Genomic DNA, 23,759 nt, shown 5'->3' on the forward strand with positions numbered 1-23,759 from the left:
AGGTGCAAGAAAAACGTTTGAGAGAGAGAAGTGGGGGTGGGGGAGATGGAAAGAGGACAGGAGAGAAAAGAGAGACGTGGACACAAGGAGGGGCCAGGGGACAGAAGACAGGGCGCAAGCAGTGACCCTGAGGCTGGGAGATAGGGGACAGCGGGGAGGACGGAGACCAGCGGGAGCGAGGTATCCGGCTCGGCAGGGAATCGATCGAGATGCGTGGTTTCAAGGCTGTTTTCCGCCCGCAGCGCCGTGTCTGGAGAAGTGGCCCGCGCCGTCGACGACCTGAGTGGCGCTTCCTGCCTAACGGTGTCGGGAGGAGTTTTCCGTGGGCTGGAACACGGCCCCCAGACAGTCCCGCCCCGGAGGGAGCCTCCCACCCCGCCCCCGCCCCGCCAGCAGGAGCGCATGCACCCCGATTCCTGCTTTCTCAGGTCCGGGGGCCGCCTCCTTTCTCCACTCTTGCCCTTTCCTCCCGTGGGACCACGGGGCTCCCAGGCTGCCGCCCTGCGCGCGCGGGACCAGTGGCTCCAGCCTGTGGGTTCTGCCCCATGGGATCCGTCAGTGCGTGCGGGAACCGCGTCGGGGAGAGAGCAGCGCAGCGCAGCGCGGCCTGCGGTGTACTGCGCCTGAAACGGGCGCGTCCGCTGTCCGCAGGTGAAGTGGGGCCTGCCGCCCACTGTCGGAGCTGGTCTGGGCCCGCGGGGGCCACGCGGGGCAGGCGGGGCGGGAGGTTAGGGGCTGCGCGCGGGGGCTGGGAGAGACACAGAGACGGGGCAGTGGGAGAGGACGGAGCTCACTGATTGGCTGCAGCAGGAAGCCACCCAAAGAACCGAGCTCACTGATTGGCTGCAGTGTGAAGCCGCACAAGAACGGAGCTCTGGTATGAAGATGCACAGAACGGAGCTCTCTGATTGGCTGCGGTGTGAAGCCAAAAAAGGGGACCTCACTGATTGGCTGCGGTGTGAGGCCTCTGGGCACTCCGTGATGGTCCATCCTCAGTGATCCCAAGTGCTGACCGTGGGGCTTTGCCTGCCCGGGCCCCCAGGGCAGTGAGGCCGCCTCGGTCTGACGGCCTCCCTGTTTAGTTAATGCAACACCAGGACGATCTCGAATTTTGTTTTCTCTCTGAAACGCACGTGTTTCTTAGTCTTGTCCACCGAGAAGCCCCGGAAGTGGCCGTGAGAATTCCAGCACCCGGACCGAGGTCTCTGAGCCCCAGGCGGCGGCCCCTTAGGTCCCCGCAGGGAAACGGTCACGCTCCGGCTCGCGTTCCTCCCCAGCTCACTCTGACCCCCGCGGAATGAACCCAGGGGGCCTCTGGAAGGCGGGACGTGCCGTTGACACCGACCGTTCTGAACTTAGCCCGGAAGCCCAGGCCACGGTCGCTGCTCGCGCGCACTCGGGGCCGCTCCCCAGCCCTGCTCCAAATTCCGCTGACGGTGCAAATTCGGAAGTTTGTTTAAAACAGTTTACTCATCAAGATAAGATATGTTTTTTTATTGGGACATTTTGGATTACGTTTTCAAAAATCAGCAGAATTCAAGTTGTTTCGTAATGGAACAGGCCCGCTTGTGGAAGGGCTCGGGTCAGTGCGCCGGCCGGACGCGCCCGGGCGGGGTCGGGGCCTCTCCGGGCTCCCAGAGTCCGTTCTCGTTTCCAGCTCCAGCGAGTGGGAGGTCGCCGCGGATGCACCACCGCGCGGCGCGGCGCGGCGTGCCAGCTGCAGCCCGAGCCACCGCCTCACCGCCTGCGGATTCAGCCTGCAGGTGAACCCAGACGCGGAGAGCTGGCTGCCGTCGCCTGCGGCGCCTCCGTGGTTATTTACTGGCGCTCTCCTCCGACTCGCCTCTGCGCGTTTGGTGCCAGCTCGCGGCAGCGCCGGCCCAGCCGGGCCCTGGGTTCCCCGACTTCTGGTTCTTACCAAGCCGCCCGGCCTGACTGTGTCAGACCTGAGTTTCTGAACATGGCTCACAAAGCCTATGGTGGACGATTCTTTCACAAGTCAAGGCCTGGTCAAAGCTATTTTCAGGGGCGTGTTTGACGACGACGGAAAGTTTGACGACGACGGAAAGGTTTGGCACACCTGAGGAAATGTTCCGTGATCCAGTTTTATAGGATCCTTAACACGTGGCTTGTTTTTTTAACTCCGGTTCACGGCCCAGCTGGGTCAGGGCCACTGGCGTCCACGGGGAGCACGTGGCTCACCCCGAGGCAGGCTGCAGCCTGCCCACGAGGGGTCTGTGCCGCGTGGGGCAGGGGCAGCTGTCACACAGACCAGGAGCGAGGGACACGCCCGCCCTTCAGGCCCAAACGTCCAGCCACCTGCTGGGCATCACGGCAGCTCCAGGACCTTGCACCCGAACCTCCGAAACAGAGTTCCCGGTTTCCCTCCAGCCCCTCGCTCCCCATCCCACCCGCCGGTGTCCAGCATGGGGGCGAGGGCGGCTGCCTCTCCACACGCGTTTGTCACCTGAGTGAGCAGACACACGACTTGCACACCTGTCTTCTGTTTCACACGCAGGCCTTGTCCCTGGGCTGGGACAGAACGTGGCGGGAGCCAGGACACCCGAGTCACGGGCTCCGGGGGCTTCCGTCCTGTTGTGACGCTGTGTCCCGGGCCTGTGGGAGATTTGTTCTTTTCTACTGTGGATTCTGGGACAAACGGGGCTTTTCTAGAATCAAGATCCCATTTCTCAAACCTGGACCAATTCTGAAGAATCAAAAATGACCACGGTACCGAATGTGACTTGTACGGACTTGTGGTTAGAGACTTGGGGGTTTTCTTGAGGAGTTACAAGGGTCTGAGGATGAACTTGTCTTTCCGTTGATGCTGCAGAAGCCACAGGTGTTCCTGGGAACGGAGGTTCCTGTGTAACAGCTCCCACCCGTACCCGCCCCTAAGGGGCCATCGGCTCGTTTCCGCTGTATTCGGCGGACTGAGTTCCCGTGCTTACCGGGGTTGGGCCAAGCTCGCTCCACCGGCGCCAGCAGCTCCTTGGGGCAGCCGTGAGGTCCCTCGGCCTCGCCGATGGTGGCCGCAGCGGCATCCAGGGCGGCCTTGCTCCTCCGCCCCGGGGCTCCAGCACCACCCCCCTGGAGGCCCCAGCCACTCCAGAACCTCCGAGCACCAGGCCAGCCTGCGGCAGGGTTTCAGAAACAGGAGGAGGCCCCCCTGCCACCGAGCGAAGGGGGAGCACCGCCTCCTGCAGGAGATGAGGACCCCGCTGTGTGTGTGGTCCGAGTGCACCCCTACCCCCACCTGGCCAGGGACCCCCAATCCCACCTGGCCGGGGCGTGGAGGTGGGGCTCCACGGAGGGCCTGCTGACCTCCGCGAGGGAGGTTCCGAGGCTCAGGGGCAGAGAGGCCGGGCGGCGCGGTGGACGAGGCGGCGTTGCCGGGGGAGGCCGGGAGAGAAGCTGCGCCTCTCAGGCTGTGTTCGCAAAAACGGGCCGCGACTCCCGGAGTCCTCTCGGTGGCCGCGGCGGCTCTCCGAAGGGCACTGGGGGTCACTCGGGTACCCGCTTGTTTCTGTGGCTTTTTGGGCTCCTTATATGGTGTCCCTCCAGCTTCGGGGCGAGACATTGCAAACCTTAGCATTTTTTGTTTGTTTGTCTTCGTGGCTAGAACCCCGGCCTCGGGAGACAGCAGAGGAACACTCAGGGGTGTGTCTCTGCACAGCTCTTCCTGGGAACTGCGGCCACGTCCTGGCAGGACATCAGAGGGACACGAAGCCCTGACACCGGGAGGGAGCGGGCGAGGCCACAAACCGTCACGGCGAGAAACGCCACCACAGGCACGGTCCCTGCAGGAACCTAGAAAGCTGGGCATCACCCACACGCGCCCCTGATTTTTCCTGTTGGGCCCGTGACCCACTTGGAGTGTGTTCTCCTGGGTGGTTCAGGGGACGGGGGGGCAGCTCCCTCTTTCCCACGCCCCTCCAGCACAGCACGGGCTGTGCACAGCGCCACCCCTGCTGACGTGCGACCACCCTCGACGTACGGTGGGCCGCCACCTGCGGTGACAGTGGCGTCCGGATCTTCCTGCCAGTCCCCGCCCGGGCGTCTCCACACGTGCCCGCCGCCAGACCGCGCTGTCCGGGGTCTCGAACCCCCACGGTGTGCCTGACGCCTGAGACGGCCCCAGCCCCCCGGTTCTCCTGGACCCTCACTCTGCTGTTCGGCCAGGTTGCACTGCCGGCTCCAGGAGAAAGCCCGACGGTCTCCGTGCTGGTCTGGGGGGGATTCGGGTCAGTTTGCAGCTGACTTGAGGGAAACCAGCATCTTCATTCACGGAGTCGGAGCCGAGGCGTCACGCCCGAGAGCCTGGTCTCTCCCTCCACGGGCCGGAACTCAGCCGTGCGCTCTCAGCAGGGCCCGAGGTTGGCTGCACGAGGGGCTTGGACGCCCTCACTCGGGGGGGGGGGCTGGGACCCTCATTTCCTGGTGTCCTGCCCTGTGCGGGGCCTCTCCCGTCCCCTCCTCTAACCCCATGTGTCCCTGTGGATGGTGCTGTCGCCTGCGGCGCAGGAACTGTTACAATGGCGCCTCTCTCAGCTCCGTCACCGAGTCGGCCCTCTCCCCGCCCCGGGCGCCGCCTGGCCGGCCCCACGCCCCGCTCTCCAGCTGCTCTCCTCCTCAGTGAACAATGGCCGGACGCAGGTGGGGCAGCGGGGGGGGGCGGTGGGGGGGGGGGATTAGCAGGCCTTGGGCCCTGCTCACGCTGGCTGGCCGGCTGGCGGAGGAGACCGCCGTGTTTCTCGCTCAGATGTTTACGAAGCCTGAAAGACTCCCTCTTCAGGAAAGGCCGCCGCCCCGCCCTGGGTCGGAGCCGCAGGAGACGCCCAGACGTCCATCGGGGCAGCCAACTGCGTGCCCCTGGCTGGGCCGCGGGTTTGCACGACCGACCCAGGGGCAGGGGCAAGTGGGCGGTGTTGAGGGACTGCTGTGCACTCTGCAGCGTGACAACAGTGAGGCAGCTGTGGTGGTGCACGGGGCCACCGTCAGAGGCGCCACCGAGCAGGACCCTGACACGCACGAGAGGTCAGCCTCCCAGGCTGCGGCCGCAGGGCAGGGCAGGGCCGGGTCGAGCCCCGGCCAGGCCGGCCTCTGGCGGGAGCCACGCGGGGTCCGCACTCTTGCTGCTACTTCGCACTTGGACTGCCGGGGCGAGACCGTTAAAACCAGGCGGGAGGCTCGTCCTCGCCCCGAGTGCTCCCCCCAGCCCCTCTGGGTGCAGAGACCGGCCTCGTGAGGGGTGTGGGGTGGGCGCCACGAGGTCCCAGGTCCTCCGGGGACGTGGGTCGGCTTGGTGCAGCCGCCCAGCAGCCTGTGTTTCAGGGAACCATCTCAGATTGAGGCACATTGGACCCCCGTACAACCAACCCCGAGCGTTTACTCTGTGTGCTTGGTTGTCTGCCCCAATCCTCCGTTGTCCCCAGTCCTGAGGGTGGGGGCTGGGGGGGCAGCTGTGCCTGGCATGGGGCTCCTGCCCCCCGGCCACGTCGGCCCTCTCGGAGCGGCCGCCCGGTCCCTCAGGGGTCCCGCTCCTGGAGCCAGCCGGGGTCCGGGCAGGCGACCCTGCGCACAGCCTGAGCGGGAAGGAAGCCGCCCTTGGTGGCCCCCGGGAGCGCGGGCCGATGCTGTTGGTGTCGGACCCCTCCCCGCAGCAGCGGGGCGAGGGGCTCTGGGCGTGACTACGTGGGGGCCTTGTTCTCTCCTTCCTGCTGGCTTTCCTCTCCGCTCCGCAAGCACCTCAAACTTGGCTTCCGCCGGTTAACATCCGAGGAACCGAGTCCCCACTCTTGTCCCCCGCTACCTTGGAAAGTGATGGAATCACCGTTTCTCCGTGAAAAACACGAGCTGACGCTGTCGGAGGTTCGAGGGGAACTGGGGTGGGGGCCTGCAGGAGGGCGCCCTCTGCGCCCCGTGTCCTGCGTGGGCACTGGGGTCCACCTCTCTGTCCCCCCTGATGGCGCCTCGTCCCCCCTTGCCTCCCAGAGCGTGTGGCCCCGAGGGGTTCCAGCCGGCGGTGTTCCGAGAAGTGCACCCCCTGCCGAGCCCCCCCTCCTCGGGCCGGTCCCAGGGGCCGAGGCGGCTGCTCACAGACCCGTGGGGGCGTGTGTGGGTCTCGCTACACTCCCCACACTCGCTACACTCCCCCAACACTCTGCTCCTTGGAGCTGGAGGCCGCGGCTGGTTCTGGGCCCCTCTGTGCGGGCTCGGCCGGATGGCACGCCGCGGGCGGGGGTGTCAGAGGGACGAGGGGGGACGGGACGGGGAGGGAAGGGGAGGCGGGGAGGCCGGTTGTGGTCGCCCCGCCCTTGGCCCGGGCTCCGGGGCTCGCCCCAAGGGCACCGTCTCTCTATTTTAGACTCTCCGCGGTCCGCACACAGCTCTTCGGGGCAAACCAGAATGGGACGTGGCTGGTGCAGGAGCCGGGGGCTGAGGGGAGCCCTGGGTGGGACTGAGTCCAGAGCTGGGGCTCGGTCTTCCCGAAACGCCACGTGGCCGGCAGAGGGCCGCCTCTGCCGCCTCCACCCTGGCTGCGGCGCAGTGCCCGGGTCTGGGGCAGGGGGCGGGGGGCTGAGTCACAGCTGGGTCCTCCAGCTTCCCCGGCCACTGTGGTCAGGACGCGGAGGGGACTGGGGGCGGGAGGGGGTGGGGGGGCTGGACCAGCCGGCTCAGGTGCAACCCAGGTGCCCGGACTTCCTTCCCAAGATGGCACTCGCGCCCCGCCCCCCCCCCTTTCAAAGATGGCTTTCTCTCCCTCCTGCGTGAGCGTGGTGGTGACCGGGCTGGTGCTCAGGGCCAGGAGAGCTTCCTGGCGGCTCCAGTGAGCCCGCTGGATGGGGAGCTGACCGTGCGCCGCCTTCTGAAAGGGGGTGTCTGCAGTCCTCCGATGGTTGGGTCTCGTGTGCCCCCCCCGTCCCCCTGCCCCCAGGCTGATTTCAGAAGCTCCGCCAGAGCGCCCAGAGGAGGGTGTTTCTGCCGTGGGAATTTACAGCAACGACATTTCTGACCTTCTGGCCAAAGGCAGCGGTGCAGTGATGTGTGGGGTCAGGCGCGAGGTGCTGACTGCCGCGGAGGGGAGGACGGAGGGGTCCCCGCTCACCCGCATGCGTGTCTGTCACGGGCCCCTCGTGCCCAGGCCCGCGCCCTGACCCCGAGTCCCAGGGCCAGCCCTCCCTTCGGTGATGCGGCCCTGCGTGAGTCTCAGCATGTGCAGGGGTCGCCCCGTCCTCCACGTGCTTGGGAATCGCCTCTCAGAGCCACGGTGGAGGCCAGCCAGCAGTCCCGGGTCCGTCGTTAACAGTGGACGGCACAGCGCAGCCCCGACGCCGCAGATGAGGCCGCCGAGAGGTTCCTCGTCTCGCCGTGTATAACACACACCCGTATTTCTGGGCCAAGCTTCCAGGAAAAAAACCTCTGGTTTTAATTTTAATTCAATTATTTATTTATGTATTTACATTTAGAAACAAAACCAATGATGATATTCCAGGCTAATATTTTGCAGATTTTGCATTCGGATATTATTATTGCTTTCTAGAGTTAGATTGTTAACGCATAAGCATAAATAAAAGAATTAAAAACGTGGCCCCATCTGGTGTGGCTCAGTGGACTGAGCACTGTCCTGAGAACCAAAGTGTCGCCGGTTCGATTCCCACTCAGCGCACGTGCCTGGGTTGCGGCCAGGTGCCCAGTAGGGGGCGTGCGAGAGACAACCAGTTGCTGTATCTCTCACACATCAATGTTTTTCTTGCTCCTTTCCTTCCCCTCTAAAAATAAATAGAATCTCTTTTAAAAAAGAACTAGAAACATTTATATCAATATGGAATTAGTACTATCCATGTATATAATGTACATCCTTAGTTTCCCCTCAAAAATTTGGGTGAAAGAGTGTGTATTATACACGGAAAAATACGGGTGAGTCACAGGCTCCTCGCGCCGGGCAGACGGGCTCCGGGACTCCCCGTCCCCACGCCCAGTTTGCTTGTGGTGGCCTCTCCCTCCGACACCGGTGGGGCAGGGCCGCTCAGGGTAGGGCAGTGGGGGGGGGCGCGTTTTGCCAGCCCCGGTAGCGTCCGACAGCCCAGAGGGCCCCGGGCCGTGAGGGCAGGCCACTGGCCTCGGATCTGGGCCCCCAGACGTGCACAGAACACCTGCAGGCCGGCAGCTCTGGTCCGCCGTCCTAGCCCACTCACTCACACGGGGGAATAAATCAGACTTTCACTTTATAAACTTGGTTTCCTAGACAAAATCTTTTAAAATCTCGGGTCCCTGAGTGTGGCACACAGGAGAACGCTTGCTGCTGAGGAGGGGAGGAGCCCCGGGCCGCGGGGCTGGGGCTCGGTCGGCCCCCGGGGTCCCGGGGGAGGCGGCAGACCCAGCGAGCCGGCCTCCCTGGAGGAAGGGTGCCCTGTCCCCGGGGGACGCAGGCCCACAGGGCACGGGAGACGAGCTCTCCAAACGGGGTGCCGTGTCCCAGGCAGACTCTGCTCCCCCAGGCCGGTGACTATGACGCCGGGGGTGTCGTGGGGGGTGACGGCCCTCCCTGACAGAACTCCCACGGGGCCCCTGTGTGCAGTTCACGCCCCGGCAGGGGGCGGGCCCAGCAGTGCCCCCGGGGCAGGTGCCCAGGCCCCAGGGAGCCGGCGGTGGGCCCAGGAAGGGGTGGGTGTTGAGCTCGCCCTCGCGCGTCCCTGAGTCTGGCCCAGGGGTGTCCAACTCATTGTCACCGGGGGCCACAGCAGCCTCGAGGTTCCTTCCAAGGCCCGAATGTAGCGTTAGGACTGTGCACATGTCACTGCTCCTTAACCCGGGGCAGGGGCTTGGTGCTGCCGCCGGGCAGAAACCAGGTGGAGGGCGGGTTTGGCCCGAGGGCCTTGTGTTTGCCCCCCGTGATCTAGACCCCGTGGCTTGACCTCTGACCTCAGTCCACAGCTGGCCAGCCCGGCTTGCGTGGGGGCAGGCGGTCGTGTTGGCCAGCCCTTGCCTGAGTCACCATCGCCTGCTCCTCGGGCCCAGAGGGACCCGGGCGGCCTTCCTGCCACTTGGATGGTACGAGGGAGACGTGGGGGGCTCTGCCCAGAGCCCCCACTGCCGGGACCACAACCCCCGTCACCGAGCGGCCACCCACACCCCTCACCACCTCGGACCTGGTTTCCCGGAAACGCTTGCTACGGCGGCACCAGCGGACGGCAGACACTTGCTGTGGCTTCCCACGTCCGCCCTCGAGGCCCAGGGGAAGGACGGGAACAGGGGTCCCGTGCGGAACAGGGGGCCCCGCGGCAGTTCCCCGGGGCCGGCCGGCGGGCCCTGCTGCTCGTGCCTGCTGAGCATGAGGCACCGTCCCGGCCTCCCGTGGCCCCTGGCGCTGGGCGCCTTCCCTGGGGTGGGCTGGACCCGGACTGGTGGGCACAGGGACCTGTGGGCGAGTGGCCTGCGGGCAAGGCTCCAGCCTGGGGCCAGAGGGGGTGGGAGACCGCACCGCCCGGAGCAGCCCCACCCAGCCCCCAGGGCCCAGCCCAGCCTTTTCTGGGTGCGGCAGGCGCCTGCACCCAAATCGGGCCGCCAGCGCCCTCTTGTGGCCGGCGGGACAGGCGCGGCCAGGAGAGGCTGCGGCCGGCTGGAAGGCGAGCTCCCCAGTCCCTGCGAGAGGCCCGTGGGCACAGGTGGCAGCCTCCCCCCACCCCTGCCGTCCAGGGGGCGCCGTGCTCTGACAGGGGGGTGCGCACAGGCTGGCGGGGGCGGCGAAAAACGCAGGCGCACACGCTCAGGCCTTTTTTCCTTCCAGGTTTGAGTTAACTTCATTCTCCCTACAGCCAACCCCTTCCCTGCCCCGAATTTCCAAGCAGCAAAGCGAAATGAAATCCCCCACGTGACGAGGTGTCAGGAACCAGGTTCAGCTCCGTTTCCTGAGAGCGGTCAGCCACCTCACTGGTGTGCGGAAAGGCCGTCATCGGGGTCAGGAGCGAGTTCTGTGAATGGGGCGCACCCTGCGCTTTGGGGGGGAAAGGCGGCAGTGCCCCCCCCCCACGGAGTGTTGTCAATCACACGCTCCCCCGTGGAAGGCACCTGCGACCCTGCACTTCCCCTCCCGAGGCAGCTGTGCCTGTTACGCTTCTTCGCGTAAAAAAGCCGCAGGAGCCTGGAGGGGGGAGGACCTGTTCCCTCTCGCTTTCCCCGAACAGCTGGAGAGAACTTCCCCGTCTGTGGAGCTGTCCGCCCGCCGGGGGGTGCGTGTCCCCGGCTGTCATCATGCACGCCGGGTGTGGGCACTCCTGTCCTCCCCAGAAGGGGCGCGGGAACCCTGCCCTGGCCCGGCCGGAGCTCCGCCCCCCACCTCCGAGGCGCCCAGAGCAGCGGGCAGCAGCCAGGGGACCGGACACTGAGGGGCAGGGCTGGGTGGGAGCCGCTCGCAGTGACCGGCGGACACTCGGGGCCACCCGGAGGCCCAGTGCAGGGAGGACGCAGGTGTGAGTGAGTGTGCGGGCCCTGAGTGCGGGGAGAGGCCTGAGGGGCCCACGGGCGAATCCAGCCACCCCACGCCCCGGTGCCGGGTCGGGCCCTGGCTGGGAGGAGCGCCCCCATCAGCCCGCCCGTCATGGAGCAGCCCCTCCGGGAGCCTCTGCAGGGCGGGCCGAGCCCAGGGGCCGTCAGCGAGGTCGGGGGGAGCCCGGGACCCGGCCCAGCAGCTCTGCGCTGTCCAGGCGGCTGGGGGGTGCCCAGGAAGGCCGCCTGCGAGCCGGGCCCCGAGCTGGGACCAGGCCTCAGCCCTCAAGCTGCCCGGACTGGGAAGGGCAGCAGCCCTTGCCACGGCCACTGCTCGCGAGGCCTGAGCGAGGGCCAGCGGCCCCCAGAGGCAGGCTTGCTGGGAATCCCCCCTGCAGGGGCCGCAGGCCAGCACCGGGCCCCCAGCCCTGAGGGCCGGGTGTGCTGGGTCTGGCAAGGGAGCCCTGTCTCTGCCCCGCCCCCCCGCAACCTGCTGACGGGGACGGGCTCAGCAGTGGAGGTGACCCTGTAGGGGCCAGCACCGCTGACCCGGGCAGGGAGCTCCGCGGCCGCCACGCACAGCCGCCCACAGCCCCAGGGACGGGACGGGCACGGGGTGAGGGGGGCAGGCACTCCATCCCATCACTGCATCCCGGGACCCAACATGTGTGTCAGCTTTCCGCTGGGGACCTCGGGGGCTCCCTGGGGACCGGGTGCCCACACTGCAGAGTGGCGGGGCGCTTGTGCCGACCGTCGACGGGGGACCACTGCCTGCGGGGCCTGGGGTGACGGAGCTGGGCCACCGCTCCCAGGGGGCCTCCGTCTGCAGGTCCGGGGCTCAGAGCCTCAGGAGCCACAGAGGGCAGCCCAGGGACGCCTGGGGCTTCGCAGGGACCATGACCGGGAGGCCTCCCAGGGGGGCTCTGTGCCTGCTGCCCATCCACGCGGACGGGGCGGACGGGGTGGACAGGGTGGATGGGGGCGGACGGGGCCTCTCCTCTGCCGGCCACATCCCCCAAGGAGAGCAGGACCTGCCCTTCACCTCGGGAGCTGCCCTGGGAGTCAGTTTCACACCTCTGACCGGTGAGGCTGGGGGAGGAGGAGTCTGGGGCCGAGGGGCGGAGCCCGAGGCCCTGTCCACCAGGCTCACCTGGTGCCTCCAGCACAGAAAGGGCTGGTGGGGCCACCGCAGCCACACTGCTTGGGGGTGCGGCACGGACTGAGCCCCATGTGGGCGGAGCTACGGGGCCTGAACGGACCCCTCCGAGTGGAGGGGCCTGTGTGTGCTGAGCCGTGCAGGGTGGACCGGGCCCCGCTGTGGCGGCCTACACCACAAACTCCTCCGGGGGCTGGTCCTCCCCAGGAAGGCGCAGGGAGGGGCGGCGCGTGGACCCACTTCCATCCAGGGCCGAGGGTCTGGGGTCCACCCCCACGCCAAGGGGGCAGCGGCGCGGGGCGGGCACAGGGCGCGGGGCGGGGCGTGGACGCACGTCCTCCAGGCTGCGGCTGTGCCGGTCTGAGTGGACGCGGCCCGAGGTTGGCTCGGGGACCTGCAGGGAGGGAGACCGAGGTGCATCCTGCCGCCGCTTCCTCTCCGACCGGCTGTTTCAGCCCCGACAGAGCCCACTGGGCTGTCCCCCACTGACCCCGCCACGTCTGTCCCCCGCCCCGCCTGATGCTGAGCTCCCGGCAGCCCCCTGCACCCCTGGCCTCGGGCCCCCTCTGCTTGCTGTCCCTGCAGGGGATGCCCCTGTGGCCGCCCCCACTGTCCCCTCCCTGCCGGCCCTGCCCGAGCCCCGGCCGCCCTGCTGCTTTCTCGCAGGGACACTGGAGCTGCCCCTCGTGTGCACCCACAGCCCAGGGGGCCCGGACGGCTCGGTGAGCACCTGCCCCACGGTGAGCACTGAGCACACACGAGGAGGGACGCCCACGCTGCAGGCCAGGGGCTCACCCGGACGCTGAGGCCAAGGAGAACGGCCCCCCACCCGCCTGGTGTCAGGAGAGCCTCACTGTCCCCCCACTGCCTGCCTCTGGTGCTGGGGCCTCAGTCCAGGGACCCCCCTGCGGGCCCAGGGGGGTGCTGGGCCCCGACTGGGAGGGATGGGAGAAGGGGGGGTACCTGGTGCAGGGCCTCGGCGCTCCGGCCCCTCACCTTGACCAGCGTGACCTGCACCACTGCCCAGGGCTCCTGGGAGCCAGAGGCTGCAAGGAAGGGCGGGGACATGGGGGGCCAGCGTCAGCGCCCCGGGTCGGCTGCACACAACAGGCCGGAACAGCCCCCCCCGCCAGGGACCTGAGACAGGACTGGAGGCTCCTGGGGTCCAGCTGCCTGGGCAGGAATCGGGGACCAGGGTCACCTGCCTCTCTCAGGTGACACCTGTTACCCCATTGGTGCCGGAGCTGGGGCCGGTGGCCCCACTCACCGTTCCCGGGGTCCTGGGCGTCCCCCTGGGGCGGGCGTGCATGGCTCCCTGCTGAGTCCCCGCTGCCCTGGCTGGGGCTGGGGCTGCAGGTCGCCACACTCCCGCGGAGCCCCTCGGCCCCGGGGGGCGCGTCCACCGACATCTCCCCGGGCTCCAGGCCCGGCCCGTGGGAGCTGCCGGCGGACAGGAGCGAGAGGCGGGAGGGATGCCGGTCGCTGCCCCCGCTGTTCCCGCTGCCGGCCGGGCGCAGGTCCAGCTCCAGCGTGTCGCCGATGTACACCTCTCGGCAGCTTGTCTTATCTGCGCGGAGACGGGAGGGACGGCCCACGTGAGAGAGCGCCGGGGACGGGAGGGGCCGCGCGGGGCTCCCGGTGCCCTGGGAGAAGCAGCGTGTGTGTGTGTGGGGGGGGGAAGTGTCACCCCGAGGTCAGGGCTCCGCTGGCTGCAGTGACCGCAGCCAGTGAGCCCCCCAGGCCCTCGCGATGACCCCCAGGGCACTCAGGTCACCCCCAGCTGGAGGGGCAGCCGAGCAGTCGCCCACGCACGCAGGAGAGCGCGGGCACGCACATGCATGCGCATGTGCACACACGCACCCCCCTGGTGTGCCCCTCCGCGGGCACTGGGGAGCTCTCCCTCAGAACCCCCCAACCCCACAGACCCTGCTTTCCGAGCTGGGCCGCAGGGGGCTGGAGGGACGGGGCTACCGCAGCTGTCTGCGACCGGACCGTCCGAAGGGCCACGGGAACCAGGACACCGCGCCCCGCGCCTGGGAGGGGACGAGGCGCTGCGGGCCGCGGTGCCCAGAGCGAGAACGGGGCGGGGGCCCCCGGCGGCGCCCACCTGGCGCCTGCTCCAGCTGCCGCAGCCGCCCCCGCGCGGGCTGCAGGGCCAGGTGCAGCTGGTGGCTGGCGCGGAGCAGCCGCAGCAGGTGGCGGGCGCGGGCGGCGCAGCCCGCGTAGTACACCAGTTTCCGGGCGGCGGGCAGCCCGTCCGGCCAGATCTCGAACCTCCTCCGCTGGACCGGGCAGCAGAGACGCGGTTTTACGCAGCGGTGACGGCAGAGCTGCGTCCGACGTCGGCCACGCCCCTCTCCGCCCCCCGCCCCCCGCCCCGGGGCAGCGGCCGTGGCTTCTCTGCGCAAGTCTAACCCCGAGTGCAGGCTGTCCACACAGGAGCCAGCAGGCCTGCGGGCGCCAGCGGGCCTCCCCGCCCTGCGACAAAGAGCCGGGCCCGGGCACCCCCGCGCTGGGCGGTGCGGGACCCAGTGCCCCGCAGATGGCCTCAAGGACAAGCACCTGCAGGGCCCCCGGGCGAGGAGACCCCCCCCGCCCCCGCCGGGACCCAGGGACACCCACCAGGAACGCCAGCTTCCCGATGCGGGCCCAGGGGAAGTCGTAGAGCAGCCGGGGAGCGCGGCCCGCCTCCTGCAGGACAGCGGAGGGGGCGTCCACCAGGGCCGGCCTTGGGGACAGGGCCCCGCCCTTCGCGGGGGGGGGAGCTACCTGGTAGACGCGCACCCCTCCGGGGGTCAGTCCCAGGACGACGGTCGGTCCGCCTTCCTTCTTGTCCTGGAAGGATGCCCGTGTCAGAGGCTGGAGCCCGGGGCCTGGGGGAGGGGGCCCAGGGACAAGCAGGGCCCCCAGGCTCCTCCCACTGCCGCGCTGTCTGACGCTGGAGGCCGGCCCAGCCTCCTGCCCTTTCTCTGGTCCACTCCCCATTGACCAGCCTCCTCGGAACCCCGACCCCCGCCCCCCACCCCGGGAAGGGCCACAGCAGGCTCCGCCCCCCGCAGTCCCTCTGTCCCGGTGTGGGGGAGGGTCCACCTTCCTCACCACCGGGAACCTCTCGGCCGCTCCAGCACCCAGCTCAGGGTGTGCCAGTGCGCGCTGGGGCCGCGGCAGGGGCAAGCGGACCGCAACCGCGCGCTGCACCGGCACGACCTCCGACCCGTGCTCGGCCTCTGGCCGCGGTCAGTCGTGGGGACCTCTCCCTCCTGTCCCAGGGTCAGTGCCTGGGCCCCCCCTCCCGCCAGGGCCACCCCGAGGCGGCCTGAGCTCCCGCCTTCCCCCGGGCCCCAGGCGGGACCTTGCGCAGCCGGAAGAGGTGGACGGGCACGTCCTCCAGGCGGCAGGCCTCGCGGATGAAGCGCAGCAGGGCCTCCCTGGGGTTCAGGCCCCGCTGCTCGCGGTGCAGGGCCGGCACGTGCCGGAGCAGGTAGGCGCTGCCCCTCTTGGCGATGATCTGGGGACCGAGCACAGGGGGGTCAGGCCCTCCGGCCGCCTGGCGGCCCCCCCAGCCCCACCCCACGGCCTTACCCACGGCGGGAAGTAGGAGTGTGGCTCGAAGTACCGCCCCACGTGGGCGCGCAGCCGGTGGTTGCCCAGGTCGGCCTGCAGCCCGTAGGCGGCCAGCAGGAAGTAGGCCTCCTCGCGGTGGGCGCACTGCGACCGCAGCACCTGCCCCTTCAGGTGGCTGTAGTACAGGCGCCTGGCTGCCTGGTCGCTGGAAGGCAGGGCGGTCATGGTCCCCAGGGCCCTCCCCCTGCGCGTGGTCCTCCCACCCTCCAGGGGCTCAAGTCCCCGCCGCCAGGTCCCAGGCCACCTGCCGGGAGGGGGGGCACAGGGCACCTGCTGCTGGCCACTTCTGCCTGACACACCTGCCCCCACTCACGGCGCCGCCTCCCACCCCACAGCGGGTTAGGGGGCGCCTTCCCGAAGACGGACCCTCTCTGCGAGTTTTCTGGCGTCAGGGGGGGAGAGGCTGGCTCGGGGAAGAGCCGGTGGACTGTGGCCGGCCTCTCAGCCCAGGCGGGCTGCACCCACGGCCCGCCCCCCCCCCCCCCCTGTGACCTCTCCGGAACCCGCCACATGACCCCCGTCCCTCCCTCTCCCCTTTATCTCAGAAGGCCTGGCGGCCCCCGGGGCCCCTGGTGATCCAGGTCCTTTCGGGCCCTGGTCTGGGTCGCTCTGGGGGGGCTCTGTGTTGCCCTATGAGCTGCGGACACCCCCCAGCTAACTCAGCAGGAAGCCCCAGGTGCTGTGGGACATTTCCTGCCCGGCAGACACCTGCAGGTCCACCTGGGAGCGAGTGAGCCCCCAAGCTGAGCAGGACCCTCGAGCCCACCCGTTCCTGCCCCCAGGCCCCCACCCGGGAGGGCAGGCGCAGCTGCGTCTGCAAACCCCACTGTCGGAGCACCGTCACCGGGGCCTCCTCCCGGCGGCCGGCGGTACCGTATCAGCCGCCCGTCCTCCACGTAGTGCTGCACCCGGAGGAAGGTCACGAAGGTGGCCCCGGGTCCCCCGCCATCCTGCGGGGAGGGTGCAGAGGAAGGGCCACGGGATGGTGACCGTCGGGCAGCACCGGGGTCCCCGGACACGACTGCCCAGCCGGCCCTTGTGCAGCGCAGGCCCTCGCAGTGGGCAGCGCAGGGACACGGCGGCTGCTTTACCAGGGAGGGCCGAGCGGGGTGTCGGCCGCAGCACGGAGGGCCTCAGCCAAGGCTGCATGGGGCCGGCGGCCTCCAGCAGGCACGGGGACCCCCCCACCACGGCAGCGGGACGGCCGCACCGCGGGGCCAGGACTTACGCTCCGCGGCTCTCTGCCCCAGTCCTGCGAGAAGTACGTGCTGAGTTTCTGCTCCAAATCCATGAACATGTGCTCGTCCTCTGCAGAGAGAAGGGGGGTCTGTTGGCCGGCCGTGTCGCCGAGGGCCACAACCTGAGCAGCAGAGGCGGGGTGGGCCGGGGGCAGGGGTGCCGTCCACACTGGCAGCCGGGGGCTGCGGGGTGTCGGGCGCTGGCTGCGGGCTCTGCCAGGCGGCTGCCGGGGCGCAGGGAGAGCAGAGACTGACTCGGACGCCCGCGGCCAGCACCGCCTGCGGGGACGCCCTCCCTGCCGTCTCACCCTCCAGCAGCCCCTCTCCTGGAGGAGGACAAGTCCTCCCAAAATACGACGGCGGGGGGCCGCACAGCACCGGGCGTGACTCTTCGCAGCAGGCACCGCGCCTGCAGCGGGCAGGCGCACCCACTCCTCACACTGCGCCTCAGGGTCGGGTCGGAGTCTCACGGGTGGGTGGGGGGAGACAGTGTGTTCTTTCCAAGGAGCCTCTCTCAGCCCTGCCCCTGGACACGGCGGACAACTCGGTGTCCTGGGATGGGAGGTGGCACCTGCACACAGGGAGTCCCGGGCTGCCTGCAGGCATGGGGACAGGTGACCGCGGGGGCCAGCACGCGGGGCCCAGGGGCGGGGCTGGTGCTAGCAGGTGTGACACAATCAGACTCGGGGCGCCGCGGCCCAGGGCAGACAGCGAGCAGGCAGGTGCCCGCCAGACTCCGCCCCCCGAGGAGGCGGGGCCTGGCTGGGGGTCTGGGGGCAGAGCTTGCTTACCTCTGAGCACACTGAGGCCAAAGAAGCGGGTGTCTCTGACGCCGGTCTTGTCGCACACCAGCTGGAACAGCTCACGCGCGGTGGCCTGCACCTGCCAAGGGGCAGGGGTGGCTCCAGGTGCAGCCGCCGCTGTGGCCCCCAAAGTGGGGGCTGTGAGGGGGCAGGACCACCGAGCTGGGGCTGGCGGGCGGGGCCTGGCTCAGGCCACGCCCCTCAGGAGTCAATGCTCCACGGCTGCGGTGACTGCCCTGGCTGCAGACCAGGCGGCCCCGACCCGGCAGGCAGCCTGCCTCTGCGTCCCTGGGCCGAGGGCGGGTGGCCGCTAAGACTCGGTGGGTGAGCTTGGTGCTACCCCTGGGCTTTCGCATTCTCACCCAACCTCACCCAGGCCACTCAGAGGGTGGGGGGAGGCTGGGCACCCCCAAAAGGGGCGAGGTGCCATGCTGGGCCCAGAGAGCTAAGGGTATGGCTGGGCCCGTGGGCCCCCGGCAATGCTTCCCAGAGGCGTGAGGAAAACCAGCCACCCACGGGTGTGCGCTGTCCCCACCCCGTTCCCACCAGGCCTTCCTGCCTCGGCCCTCCCAGCTTTCCTCCCCCAGGCCCGGCCCCGCCCCCGCCCCCGCCGCAGCCCCTTCCACACAGGTGGGGGTGCACCGGCCGGGCTGCCGCTCTCCGTGTAATCTGCCACGCACCCCGTTTTCCATCAGCTCACCCGTGTTGCACGATGACTCAACACGTAACCAGTTCTTAACATCAAGCATCCCGTGAGTTCAAATTTACGGTTGTCTCAAATATCAACTTTTTTAAAGTATATTTTATAACAGTTGTCCCATTTTTTTCTCCCCTTTATTCCCCTCTGCCCTGTAACCCCCCTCCCACCAGCATTCCCACACCGTAGTTCATGTCCACGGGTCGTACATCTAAGTTCTTTGGCTTCTCCACTTCCCACACTATTCTTAACTTCCCCCTGTCTGTTTTGTACCCACCATTTATGCTTCTTATTCCCTGTACCTTTTCCCCCATCCTTCCCCCATCCTTCCCCACTGATAACCCTCCCTGTGATCTCTGTTTCTGTGAATCTGGTCCTGTTCTAGTTGTTTGCTTTGTTTTGTTTTGTTTAGGTTCAGTTGTTGATAGTTGTGAGTTTGTTGTCATTTTACTGTACATGTTTTTTATCTTATTTTTCTTAGAGAATTCCCTTTAACATTTCATATAATAAGGGTTTGGTGATGATGAACTCCTTTAACTTGACCTTATCTGGGAAGCACTTTATCTGCCCTTCCATTCTAAATGATAACTTTGCTGGATAGAGCAATCTGGGATGCAGGTCCTTGCCTTTCATGACTTGGAATACTTCTTTCCAGCCCCTTCTTGCCTGTAAGGTCTCTTTTGAGAGATCATCTGATAGCCTCATGGGAACTCCTTCATAGATAACTGTCTCATTTTCTCTATCATGCTGACTGGTGTGGCTCAGTGGACTGAGCGCCAGCCTGTAAACCAAAGGGCTGCTGGTTGGATTGCCAGTCAGGGCACATGCCTGGGTTGCAGGCCAGGTCTGCAATAGGGGGCATGCAAGAGGCAACCACACACTGATGTTTCTCTCCCTTTTTCCTTCCTTTCCCCTCTCTGTAAAAATAAATAAATAAAATATATTTTTAAAAGATTTTATCTTTAACCTTTGGCATTTTAGTTACCATGTGTCTTGGTGTGACCCTCTTTGGATCCACCTTGTTTGGGACTCTATGTGCTTCCTGGAAGTCTATTTCCTTTGCCAAATCAGGGAAGTTTTCTTTTCATTATTTTTTCAAGTAGGTTTTCAGGGTCTTGCTCTTCCTCTCCTCCTCCTGCCGCCCTGTGATCCGGACGTGGTACGTCTGGAGTTGTCCCAGCGTCCTCTCATTCTCTCATTTTTCGAAATTCTCGTTTCTCCTTTCTCTTCTGGTTGACCGTTTGTTTCTGCCTTTTGTTCCAAACCACTGGTTTGCGTCCCGGCGTCCTGCCCCTCACTGCGGGTTCCCGGTGGGCTTTTCCTTGTGTCCCCGAGTGCAGCCTTCCTGGCGGCCTTCCTTTATGCTGCCGCCGCACTGCGTGAGCTCTCTGAGCGCCCTGACCACCGGCGTTGGAGCTCTGCCTCCGGTGGGTTTCTGGTCTCTGGTCCGCTCAGTTCTCCTTTGGGTCTCGGTCAGTTCTTCCACGTGGGCCGTGTTTCTTTTCTCCGCAGTGTGGCCGCCTCCCCGTGTTTGTTTCTGGGTCAGGTGGAGCTGCTTTGACCCCTGTCTTCCCGCCCCTCCAGGGCCCCGAGGCCCCTGTGGGGACGCAGGAACCCTGAAACCCGCCCCTCGGCTCCCACGTCGCATCGCCAGCCTGGCGACAGGATGCTGCTCGTATAAGTGCGTCCCCGAGCAGACAGGAGACGCGGGGGGGGGGGGGGACCCGCACAAGTCTCACCAGGAGCAGCGGCGCCTCGTTTCAGAGCACGGCCAGCCCCGTCCGAAGCTCTCCACGGACCCCCTTGTCCCTGAACTGACGGTGCTGTCTCCTAGGGCCGGCCAGCGTTCCGGGGTCTCCTCTTCCTCCAAACTCAGCCGAAACAAGCGCAGAAAGTGGGTCCCTCTTCCTCGGACTGCGGCCGAGCAGCCCGCGCAGCCCGGGACAAACAGTGAGCGGTGTTCCCGGCGGAGCTCGGCTCCCCTGCCCCTCCCCTCGGAGTCCCTGGGAGGGGGTGCTGAGCCGGGAACTGACGTCTCACGTCGGGGGTGTCCCTCAGGGACTCCCCTTTGTCGCGGGAGTAGGCCGGTCCCCTCCCCCCGCGCAGACCCCGCCGGTGCTGCGGAGCGGCACGCCCCCTGCCGGCGGCGCGGGGCGCAGAGCGCGGCCCCCCGCGGGCCGAGACGCACGCCTGCGCGGCCCGCGCGGCCCCAGCGGGGTCCGGACCAGCTCGTGGGGAGCGGAGGACACAGAGAGGCCTCGGAACCAGGCTGAGCACGCGCCCGCCCCTGGGCCTCAGTTTCCCCACGTGTACAGTTGGACGAGAGACGGCTCCGGCTGAGCCTGAGGCGGAGCGCGGGCGCCCCCGCGTGGGAAGGGGCCGCTCTGGGCGGTGGGCGGTGCAGACAGGACCGGCTGCGGGGCGCGGCCACTGTCGGTGGCCACTTCCGATGGCCCGGTCGGGCGAACGGAAAGCCACTGCGCCTCCCACCCAGACGACCAATGAAAGCGGAGAGGACCACGCTCCCCGGCCAAAGGAGCCCCAGGTGGGACCCGGCTCGTCCTTTGGGTGACCCGAGAGGCCCGCCCAGGCGGCCGCCACGCGCCCGCCGCCCGGCGCCAACCCAGCGCGCCCCCGAGTGGACAGCTGGCGCAGCGGCGCGGGAGGGGTCTGCGCCCCGAGGGCTGGGCACCGGCTCCGGAGGGTCCGCCCCACGCTTCCCCCGGCGACTCCCAGCCCAGCAGGAGCCCGGCAGGTTAGACGCGCTTCTCCACGGGGGTGGGGGGAAGAACGGGTCCCCGGAAGCAGACTGCTGGGCTGGGGAGCCGATCCGTCCCGGCGTGGGGGGGAGTGGGGGGCCGTGCGAGAGTGAGCTCGGCGGGAGGGGCCGGGTCCGCAGGGCGCCGGCCCAGACAGGGTGCTCAGACAGGCGGCGGCCTCTACGGTACTGATCGCAGACGTTTATTTCGGCCGCTGGATGCAGCGGGGTTGGGGCGGGGGACGACCAGGGGAGGGTTGCGGGTGAGGGGTCCCCCACGGGTGCCGAGTCCACGAGCGGATGAGTTACTGATGCTCATCCCTCCTGAAAGGACGGCCCGGGCCCCGTGACAGGCCCCACGCCGCAGCCGTCCAGGGGCCCCGCTGCCCGCCGGCGGCCTCAGAGGCCAGGCGCTGGGTGTGTGTGTGGGAGGGGGTGTTGGCGAAAGTCGCCTCCCGCAAGACGCAGGTGAGGTCGGGGTTCCCGACACCTGGAGGGAAAACTCGGACGCGCGGGAGCCGAGAGTGGACGGTGGAGAATGAAAGGGAAGGATGGTGTGTGTGTGTGGGGGGGGGCGTACAAACTTTACCAGCCACGTGGGCCGCCCACGGGCAGCGGCTCCCTCCCCAGCGCACCTTCGGGGAGGGTGGGGGGGGGCCCTGTCTCTCCTGGCCCCGGCAGGAGGCTCGGGGGCCCGCAGTCCCGGAGAATCTGACGGTCCTGGGCCCTCAGCGTTGCTCCCGGGAGGGGCACAGCCGCACTCCGGCCCGCCCCACCCCCAGGCCACGGGGAGAAGGTCCCGACGCGGTGGGTCCCTTGGAGCAAAATTAACCCAGGAAGATGCCGGGCTCTGTGGGGACCGGTCAGCGCTCAGCTCCAGGACACTGGACACTGTGGGGACTGGTGGGCCCGGCCACAGCTGCGGCCGCACAGCCAGAGGGGGCAAACGCCATACAAGGCGGCCAGCAGTGCCAGGAAGGGACACGGCGTCCTGTCCGAGGGGGAAGGGCAGCGGACCCGTTGGCCCCACTCGGCCCCCCCGGCCCCTGCTGTGCCCCTGCCCACCCCGCTCCCCCTCACCGTCACCCCACCGTCACCCCACTCCCCTTCCCACTCACCCCCACGACCAGCCGCAGCTGCTCCTGTGTGGGCAGCAGCACCAGCACGTCCCTGCACTCCACGGTCATCGTGCTGCCCCTGGCTGTCCTCAGCACGGGCTGCCTCCGGGGTCTCCTCTGCGGGAGACACCCGTCAGGGGCGGTGGGGGAGGGCCGCGCAGCCACGGCCGGCCGGCCACCTCGAGGGGTGGGGCCGCGTGAGTCGGCATGTGCCGGGCCCACCCCTCCATCTGCCACGGCTGGGGTGCGCCCCAGACTCACCCAGCTGCGGGCCCCCCGAGGACGGGCGCCCTGGGGAGCTCTTGGCCCGGGAAGGACGGCAGGCGTGGTGGCCAGACGGCAGGCGTGGTGGCCAGACGGCAGCCCGCCCCTCGCCGGGACCAGGTCCGGGGCTGGGACGGGCTGGGACCGAGCAGGGCGATCGGAATGCAAACAAACAGTGTCAGGCTGGACGGCCTTCCGCCTGCCGCCGAGTCACTCCCTCGCAGACGGGCCACCTCCCTCTCTCGGGGGCCAGGGGACAGGGCCACACGGAAGCCCTGGACACGGATGCCAGGACCGGGGGCACTGCTGAGGCTCCGAGAGAGGACAGAGGGGGGCAGGAGAAGCCCCACCCCACCCTCAGCCTCCCGTGCGTGGTCACCAAGCAAACACGGCACAGCAGGGGCCACGCTGGGGCCCAGACACGGGCCCTCGGAGGCTGCTGAGTCCCCTCAGGAGCGGGAACTGAGGACGACCCTTTTCTGGCCCCGGGTCACCGCCCACCTGCCCGGTGCTGAGAACCAGCTGTCGAAAGGCTGGGCACGGACACCCCCGGGGACATGCTGGGTGCCCCTGCTATCTGGCCCTGTGGGTTAGAAGGGGCAGAAGCCTCCCCCTGCCCCGCCTGCCCACACTGCCCACAGCCCCGGCCCCGCACAGGTTCAGGGCTCCCCCCAAGCTGCCCTGCAGACCCAGGACCTGGGGGCTGCAGCCCTGTCCCCGCCTCTCCAGGGAGAACGCTGAACTACTCCTCTCGGGACGTAGGTATGGCCCTTTAGCCGGCGACACAGCAGTTCCGGAAAAGGCGAGCAGCCCAGTGGAGGGACGCCGGGGCTGGCAGTGTCCCCGAGCCCAGGCTCCCTCCTGGCTGCTCCGCCCAGGACACTCACTGAAGGTCGCCGGCGCTCCTGTTGGAAGGACACCAGCGGCCGCTCCTTTCTCTCCTCGAGGACGGAGGGAACAGGCTGCCTCAGCCACACACGGGCTGAGACAGGCAGTCCGTGGGGGCGGCCGCAGGATGCCGAGGGGACCCCACCGGGGATGGGCCCCCCAGGACCGGGAGCCAAGGGCTGACGCCACCTTCCTGCGGGGCAGGTGGTGGCCCCCAGGCAGCACGAGCTCGGCCTGGGCTTCCCCTCCGTCTGGTGGGGCAGTGGCCCCGCCTGTGTGCGGGGTGCAGACCCTGTGCTGGGTGACGGACGGCTGGCACACGCCCCATGGGGGCTCCTGGCCCTCCGGTGGGGAGAGCAGAGAACGGGGAGCACCCTGCGCTCTCGCTGCTGAGCGCCACGAGGCGATTCTCCGGGGTCCCCCCCTCCTCCTCACGGAGGCCTCCGGGCCCCAGGGTCAGGGCCAGCAGTGGGGGGGGGGGGACCACTTCCTGGAAGGCTGCAGAGGCTCCTGTCTCCAAGGGCCACCCCGCCCGGGTCCCCGCACCTGTTGGTCGCTGTGCCGTGGCCTGTCCAGAAGACAGGAGCTGCCCCGTCTGGGAAAAGGGCCCCGGCCCCCAGAGGATGGGTCGCCACTGTGAGCGAGCGCGGCTGCACTTCCCAGCCCACTCGTGCGCCTGCCTGGGGCACGTCTGTGACTCCAGGCCTGGGGGGCAGGGCGGGCGG

General features: G+C 68.2%; 1 protein-coding gene across 5 annotated transcripts; it reads right to left on the bottom strand.

The window, feature by feature from the left end:
* Positions 1 to 9,415: 9,415 nt before the first annotated feature.
* Positions 9,416 to 22,857, bottom strand: FRMD1 (FERM domain containing 1). Of its 5 annotated transcripts, none has more exons than XM_045844191.1 (13): positions 22,144 to 22,857; positions 21,883 to 21,999; positions 17,298 to 17,388; positions 16,497 to 16,576; positions 16,142 to 16,218; positions 15,227 to 15,413; positions 14,997 to 15,152; positions 14,414 to 14,479; positions 14,267 to 14,335; positions 13,752 to 13,926; positions 12,912 to 13,211; positions 12,641 to 12,690; positions 9,416 to 12,038 (listed from the first exon to the last, which is right to left on the bottom strand). In XM_045844191.1, the coding sequence occupies exons 2-13, from the start codon at positions 21,949 to 21,951 to the stop codon at positions 11,814 to 11,816; spliced, it is 1,545 nt and encodes a 514-aa protein (XP_045700147.1). In that variant the 5' UTR covers positions 21,952 to 21,999; positions 22,144 to 22,857; the 3' UTR covers positions 9,416 to 11,813. The 5 variants fall into 5 exon arrangements, with proteins under 5 accessions (XP_045700147.1, XP_045700146.1, XP_045700149.1 ...); XM_045844190.1 differs by having other exon boundaries at positions 12,608 to 12,690; positions 22,144 to 22,851; XM_045844193.1 differs by lacking the exon at positions 13,752 to 13,926 and having other exon boundaries at positions 22,144 to 22,856.
* Positions 22,858 to 23,759: the final 902 nt, after the last annotated feature.

Source organism: Phyllostomus hastatus, unplaced genomic scaffold (assembly GCF_019186645.2).
Source record: "Phyllostomus hastatus isolate PE091 unplaced genomic scaffold, TTU_PhHast_1.1 phas_contig_40, whole genome shotgun sequence".
Classification (NCBI taxonomy): Eukaryota; Metazoa; Chordata; class Mammalia; order Chiroptera; family Phyllostomidae; genus Phyllostomus; species Phyllostomus hastatus.

Excerpts from the sequence above, each read along its gene's own strand:
- FRMD1 (XM_045844190.1), bottom strand. The coding sequence starts at position 21,951 with ATGACCGTGGAGTGCAGGGACGTGCTGGTGCTGCTGCCCACACAGGAG. Across the intron at positions 13,927-14,266 it reads TCGGGAAGCTGGCGTTCCTG|CGGAGGAGGTTCGAGATCTG; the intron begins GTGGGTGTCCCT and ends TGCCCGGTCCAG. Across the intron at positions 13,212-13,751 it reads GCAGCTGGAGCAGGCGCCAG|ATAAGACAAGCTGCCGAGAG; the intron begins GTGGGCGCCGCC and ends GTCTCCGCGCAG.